Here is a 7,808-nt window from a genome sequence, read left to right on the forward strand (position 1 = left end):
GGAGACCAAACGCAGGAAGTGCGTACGGGGCATGGTGAGGCACAGCTCCCACAGGCTTCAGTGACGTTGGTCCTGCTGGGGAACGCCCACTTTATCATGCTGGGAGCTCACACAATGTGAGCAAAGGGAAATGTATGATAGATAATTTTTTTAAAGCTCTGAAAAATTTACAGGCAGGAGGGGTGTTAGGGAATATAATCATGGTATGTTTAGAAAATATGGTTTGATGACAGGTACTCTTTAAGCCTTCCAGTGCTTTATCAGCTGCTGTATGCTCCATAGGAAGTTGAGTAGCTCTTTTCAGTTTGACCACAGTGCTCTCTACTGACACCTCTGTCTGTCCTTGTCAGGAACTGTCCAGAGGTTTGCTATGGGGATTTGCTCCTACTCTGGACAGTTCCTGATATGGACAGAATAGTCAGCAGAGGGCACTGTGGTCAGACTGAAAATTCAACTCTCTCTGGAACATACAGCAGCTGATAAGCACTGGAAGGGTAAAGATTTTTTAATAGAAGTATTTTACAAATATGTTTAACTTTCTGGCACCAGTTGATTTAAAAAAAAAAAGTTTTCCACCGGAGTACCCCTTTAAACTAATGTTACTATCAATGCTGATAGTGTCACCTTGGCAGCCTCCCATTAAGCAATTGCAGGAAGATTCAGTGGTCATGACAGTCCTAGGTCTTCTCGAGGGCTCCATGGCTTCTGTGATCGCCGACATGGTGGGGTTCAGGACCCCTCTCTGCGATGTGCCGGTATGTATGTTGAATGATTCCAGCAGGCATCCCGATCCGGTCCCCAACCGGCTAGCGGTGGGGACCGGAATTCCCACGGGCGTATGCATACGTCCTTAAGGACTCGGGATGCAGGGCGTATGCATACGCCCCAAGTCCTGAAGAGGTTAAACACTGCCACAATGTAAAGTAGTACGTGCACAGCCTGCATAGCAGAGTGTCATTGCTTGAGTGTTGTCACGTTAAAAGATGTAATAAAATATTTTCCAGATTGTGAAGGGTGTGAGATACTGTCAAGGCTGAAAATGTTTGGCACCCCCCTCTAATTACACCCACCCCATGCTCCCATGGCCTGGCACTTTACTTTAATTTACAAAAGAAGCTAGGGTAATTATAGTTGAATTCTATACCCGCTTAGAACTGGCATACATTTCCAGGTCTGGCACGTCACTGAAGCGCCATATGTAAAAAGGCCAGTACTATTTAATAAAATTTGCGTATCTTATGCTAGTGAGCCTTTCCTTTAAATTTTTCTTCGAAATTTACCCTAAGTTCTAGGAAATAAATTGCTAGATGTGATGAAACCAACCACCGTGGGTGAAGCTGGGCAATGACCGCACGATTTACCAGGAAAATTGTGAACTCGTTGACTGCTGCTTAAGAGCGTAGCTGCTCCTGTGGTCTTACCATCACAAACCATGATATTTCATCCAGATATAAAGATAAATATATAAACAACTGCAGGTAATGGAAGTTTAAATCAAATGTTACTTTGTTTTTAAGGTAAAAAGCAATGCTGTCCGGGCCTTAGGAAATTTACTCCACTTTTTGCAGCCATACCATATTGTAAAACCAAGGTTCAATGAGAGCATTGAAAGCTCAATTCAGGCTCTAATTGCAACAGTGCTTGGGGACGGAACTATGAAAGTAAAGTGGAATGCCTGCTATGCACTAGGAAACGTGTTCAAAAACACGGCTCTCCCACTCGGTGAGTAGCTCTTTTTTACTTGCAGTTTGTGTGTGATTTCTTAATTTGCTTAAACTGTAATATTACTTTAAGAAAGTCCAAAAAAAAGTTATTCTTTGAAAATGTATAATTTTCCCAGTATACTTTCTGTATAATTTACTTGTGGCTCTTAAGATCTCTTATCACACATCACTCTGATAACTAGCCTTTTACCCATGTGTTTTTCACTTTACCAGAAGAGAAATCACACTGCAGCCATGACACATATGAGCTCAGTGCAGCTCCCTGCCTGTCAATCAGACAGGCGGGAGCGAGCGCTGTGTTCATACCACAGCAGGGCGCGCTCCTGACATTGCCAAATGTCAGTGCAGTGCTGCCCTGCACACCTCCCCCACCACCGGTGATTCTAAAAGCCAGCCGTAGCGGTCTGGACCCCCCCATCCATGTTTTTAAGTACCAAACCCCTTCATATGGATTTAAGGCATTGGTTTTTGTGATGTCTCGTTATGTATATATGTATATAGTTACTTGTCACAGATACTGAATTATCTGAACTAAATCTGATTTACAGGTAAAGCCACATGGAGCACGGATGCTTATAATGCCCTCACCACTGTTGTCAAATCCTGTAAGAACTTTAAAGTCAGGATCAAATCAGCAATGGCCCTATCCACACCTTCAAGTAGGGAACAATACGGAAGTATTGAACAATTTGGCAATATCTGGAATTCTTTGATTACCGCATTGCAAAAGAGTGAGGACACAGAAGACTTTCTGGAGTTTAAATATTGTTCTAGCTTACGAGCACAAATCTGCCAGGCTCTAATACATATGCTGAACATGGCCACCCTAGAAGATCTGCCCTGCATTCATAAAACGTTGATGGAGGAAGGAGTCACAATCAAGAATTACATGTTGCAGTATGTAAAGTTGGGTGTTGATGGAGAAGAAACACAGGGAGAATATAAATACAGGGATCAGATGCTCAAAAAAGCAATAGATCATGTACGGAATTTACAGGAGACAACAGTAGGCTTTAAAAAGTTTAATGCAGTAACGTTCTTTGAAGACCTTTTACCGAGTTCTGAGAAAGAAATAAAAGTTTAGCCAAATCAAATACATAGATTAACACCATACATTTTCTCTTTCTACATTTTTTTTAGGTACATTACATCCATCTAGTGTGGTATGTCAATTGTAAGCTGCACATAGATAAAAATGGCAAATAGTCACATGCTTGCCTTTCTGATTCCCTCCCAATGGTAATGGTACTATAGATGGCATATGTTTTTATCTATATACATCTTACACTTAAAGGTGATGTCCTGTTCAGCACTTTCTTGTGGCATTATGCCTGGGCTGCCAGCATCTAAAACAAACTGGACTCACCTACCGCCGCTTTCTCGGTGCCCCGGTATCGCTGCTTTAGTCCTTCACTGCCATCTTCTTCCTGGTTGCCCATGGGCGACAAGTGCCAGCAACGGAAGACTAGAGCCGCCATCCCGGGTACAATTTGATGTTTTAGATGCTGGCAGCCCGAGCATAATGGTAGAAAAAAGTGCTTAACGGGACATCTTTTAAATGCATGTGTACTTGTACGTCCTCGCCACTCAAGGGAACTTTGAAGAGAGCTCAGGGGCTGAGCTCGCTTCAGAGATAATGAGTAATGGCAGCTATGAGCCAAACATTAACTATAAAACTGATGGCCAGCATTAACCCTTTAACTTCTAAAAGTGTTAAAATGCAGGAGTCGGTCAAATAGGCGAGCAGAAAATCACCGATAACACTGATCAGTGCTATGCCCCCCCCCCCCCCCCCCCAAAAAAAAAATAATATAAGTTTCATATATGCAAATGTGGTGTCAATAAAAAGTACAGATCACAGCGCAAAAAATTAACCCTCATACCACCGCTTATACGGAAAAATGAAAAAGTTATAGGTTGTCAAAATAGAGGGATTTTAACCCCTTAAGGACCAAGGACGTATGATAACGCGGGGTCCCACGGTGACCCCGCATCATATCACAGCGGGCTCGGCGTCATAGTGAAGCCGGGACCCGCCTCTAATAGCGCGGCACTGATCGCGGTGCCTCGCGCTATTAACCCTTTAGCCGTGCACTCAAAGCTGAGCCACGCGGCTAAAAGTAAAAGTGCCCGGCTAGCTCAGGGAGCTGTTCGGGATCGCCGCGGTGAAATCGCGGCATTCCCGAACAGCTGTACTACAGGAGGAAGGTCTCTTACCTTCCTTCCTGCAGTCCGATCCCCGATTGAATGCTTCAAGCCTGAGATCCAGGCTTGAGCAATCAATCGCCGAAAACCCTGATCAATGCATCCCTATGGAGATGCATTGAACACAGTTAAAGATCAGTAAATGCAATGTTATAGCCTCCTATGGGGGCTATAATATTGCAAAAGAAAAGTGTAAAAGAATCATTAACCCTTTGAATTATCCCTTCCCCTAATAAAAGTTTGAATCACCCGGCATTTCCAATAATAAAAAATAAAAAAACTGTGTAAATAAAAATAAACATATGTGGTATCGCCGCGTGCGGAAATGTGCGATTTAAAAAAATATACCGCTAATTAAACCGCACGGTCAATGGCGTACGCGCAAAATAATTCCAAAGTCCAAAATAGCTTATTTTTGGTCACTTTTGATATCATGAAAAGATGAATAAAAAGCGATCAAAAAGTCAGATCAATGCAAAAATGGTACCGACAAAAACTTCAGATCACGGTGCAAAAAATGAACCCTCATAGCGCCCTGAACACGGAAAAATAAAAAAGTTAAAGGGGTCAGAAGATGACAATTTTAAACGTATACATTTTCCTGCATGTAGTTATGATTTTTTTCTGAAGCAATACAAAATGAAACCTATACAAGTAGGGTATCATTATAACCGTATGGACCAAGAGAATAAAGATAAGGTGTACTACGTAGAAACGGAAGCCCCCAAAAGTTACAAAATGGCTGTATTTTTTCAATTTTGTCGCACAATGATTTTTTTTTTCCTGTTTCGCCGTAGATTTTTGGGTAAAATGACTGATATCCTTACAAAGTAGAATTAGTGGTGCAAAAAATAAGCCATGATACAGATTTTTAGATGCAAAATTTTAAGAGTTATGATTTTTTAAAGGTAAGGAGGAAAAAACGAAAGAGCGAAAAACGCCCGGTCCTTAAGGGGTTAAACTCGCTAATCTATTTTAAAGTGGTACAATAATAGAAAAGTAGGTAATCATCGGTATCATTTTAATCGCATTGACCCACAGAATAAAGAAAATGTAATTATTACCATAAATTATACAGCATGAAAACAAAACCTTCCAAAATTGCGGTTTTCTTTTCAATTCCCACACACATAGTGTTTTTTAAATTTCGCCATACATTTTATGGTAAAATGAGTGATGTCATTACAAAGTACAACTGGCCACGCAAAAAACAAGCCCTCGTACTCGTCTGTGCATGGAAATATAAAAGTTATGATTTTTATAAGGCGAGGAGGAAAAAACGAAAATGCTAATATAAAATTGGCCTGGTCCTTAAAGGGGTATTTCGGGCAAAAACTTTTTTTTATTTATCAACTGGCTCCGGAAAGTTAAACACATTTGTAAATTACTTCTATAAAAAAATCTTAATCCTTCCAATAGTTATTAGCTTCTGAAGTTTTCTGTCTAACTGCTCAATGATGATGTCACGTCCCGGGAGCTGTGCATGATGGGAGAATATCCCCATAGGAGCTGGACAGCTCCCGGGACGTGAGTCATCAGAGAGCAGTTAGACAGAAAACAACAACTCAACTTCAGAAGTTAATAACTATTGGAACGATTAAGATTTTTTAATAGAAGTAATTTACAAATCTGTTTAACTTTCCAGAGCCAGTTGATATATATAAAAAAAAGTTTTGGCCTGGAATACCCCTTTAAGGGGTTAAAACATTATGTTTATGATCCCGCATGTAAACAGCCTAAGCTTAAAACTATTTCTTGCTGATTTTAATCACATCATATACCAGAAAAACAATGAATAAAAAATGATCCCATGTAAACAAAAACTGTACTGATAAAAAAAACTACAGATCCCAGAACAACAAAACTAGCCCTCATACGGAAAAATTAAATTTTATAGGGCCATTTTAAGCATACTTTTATTTAACCATACTATTATTTAACCAAAAAAAAGAACGTTTCAAAAGTAGTAAAATAAAACAAAACCTGTATAAATTGGGTTTTGTTGAATAAAGAAAACATATTTTACCGTAAAGTACACTGTGTAGAAACAAAAAAAAAAAACTAATTTCCAAAATTATGCTAAGGTTTTTTTTTGTTTAAGTTTTAATGGTTTTTCAGTTGGTAAAATGAGTGATATAATTACATAAGTACTACTGGTCCCACATAAAACAAGTCCTCATATGTCCCTGTAGGTGGAAAATTGAAAGCATTATGGCTTTTAAAAATGGAGGAGGAAAAAATGAAAACACAAATTAATAATCATTGTGTCCTCAAGGGGTTAAAATGTCAGAAAATCCAATTACTTTACATGCAGAATTGTTGTAGACAATTAGCCTTACATAGCAATACAACCACAACAAGTTTTCAGCCAAGTTACAGCAACCAGTTAGCACAAATTTTTCTATTGCAGTTTAGAAAATAAAAAAAAACACTGGTAGGTTTGGGCAAGAACACTTTTTCTGATACATTCCTGACAACCATAGGAGGCCCGATAGATATTACATTTTACACAACTGTTCTACTGGTAATGGTTAGCTATCTTTATTAGGGTGGGTTCACACTACGTTTTGATGACCCGGCCCTGATCTCATTCATTTGAGTGAGGCGACCCGAGTCCTATTGTGACTCCCGTCGGCTCATTTTTGCCCCATATCCAGTTTTCTGACCAGACTTAAAGGGGTACTGCGCCCCTAGACATCTTATCCCCTATCCAAAGGATAGGGGATAAGATGTCAAATCACCGCGGTCCCGCTGCTGGGGACCCCGGGGATTGCTGCTGCTGCACCCCGCTATCATTACTGCGCAGAGCAAGATCGCTCTGCATGTAATGACGGGCAATACAGGGGCCGGAGCATCGTGACGTCACGGCTCCGCCCCCTCGTGACGTCATGGCTCCGCCCCCTCGTGACGTCACGGCCCGCCACCGTCAATACAAGTCTATGGGAGGGGGCGTGGCGGTCGTCACACCCCCTGCCATAGACATGCATTAAGGGGACGGGCCGTGATGTCATGAGTGGCCGAGCCATGACGTCACGCTGCTCCGGCCCCTGTATCGCCCGTCATTACGCACAGAGCGAACTCGCTTTGTGCTTTAATGATGGCGCGGTGCAGCAGCAGCAATCCCCGGGGTCCCCAGCAGCGGGACCGCGGCGATCTAACATCTTATTACCTATCCTTTGGATAGGGGATAAGATGCCAGGGGCGGAGTACCCCTTTAAAACTGGATACGGAAGAAAGAAAAACTATAAGCAAGAAAGTGCTCAGGAAGTGCCTAAGTGTTTTGGGGCAGCATGACTAGACAAACACCCTTTCAATTTTATTTGGTGCATAGTGCTGTTTATTACTTGTCCATCTTACCTGCTTTTGTAAACTCATATTGTGTAAATCCTAATATATATTCTACATAAAGATAAAATAAATTAGTTTTTTTTAAAGATTTGACTTTACTCCAGAGTAAATTTCATATATAAGGTATTTCAGCAGTACACTTGCGTAAAAGTCTCACACAAATTGTGCAGATTTTTCATATTTCATTATAATTTCATGTTGCTTGTGTAGTTTCAATGTACTCCACAATGCTGCACAGAGAATGTCCCTATTCACATCACGTCTTCTCCCTATAAAACACTTAACCTAGATTTCAAAGGTCAGTGGGGGAGATGTATCATTTCCAGTGTATAATAGAAGTTTTTTACCCCTCTGCCTGTTGTCTAAATTTGGCGCAGCTGCGTTAAATTTATCATTCTTGTGCAGCTACTTTCTTGAATTGCGTTTAAATTTAGAATTCTCCTCAGAGCATAAATTTACACCGCAGCTCTATTTAGTAGGAGCTTTGTCTGCAGCGTATCTGCACCTAAACAGTAAGTGTGTCCTCGTTAT

At 40.9% G+C, this 7,808-nt stretch overlaps 1 protein-coding gene across 3 annotated transcripts in view; it reads left to right on the top strand.

Moving 5' to 3' along the window:
* The window catches only part of HEATR6 (HEAT repeat containing 6), a 98,099-nt gene extending 93,230 nt beyond the window's left edge, over window positions 1-4,869 (top strand). For all 3 annotated transcript variants that reach the window (XM_056557508.1, XM_056557509.1, XM_056557510.1), the window contains 2 exons: window positions 1,518-1,722; window positions 2,273-4,869. In XM_056557508.1, coding sequence (XP_056413483.1) covers window positions 1,518-1,722; window positions 2,273-2,808 — 741 coding nt within the window. In that variant the 3' untranslated portion in view covers window positions 2,809-4,869. The remainder of the gene's footprint in view (window positions 1-1,517; window positions 1,723-2,272) is intronic.
* The last annotated feature ends 2,939 nt before the right edge of the window (window positions 4,870-7,808 follow it).

Source organism: Hyla sarda, chromosome 2, assembly GCF_029499605.1.
Source record: "Hyla sarda isolate aHylSar1 chromosome 2, aHylSar1.hap1, whole genome shotgun sequence".
Lineage (NCBI taxonomy): Eukaryota > Metazoa > Chordata > Amphibia > Anura > Hylidae > Hyla > Hyla sarda.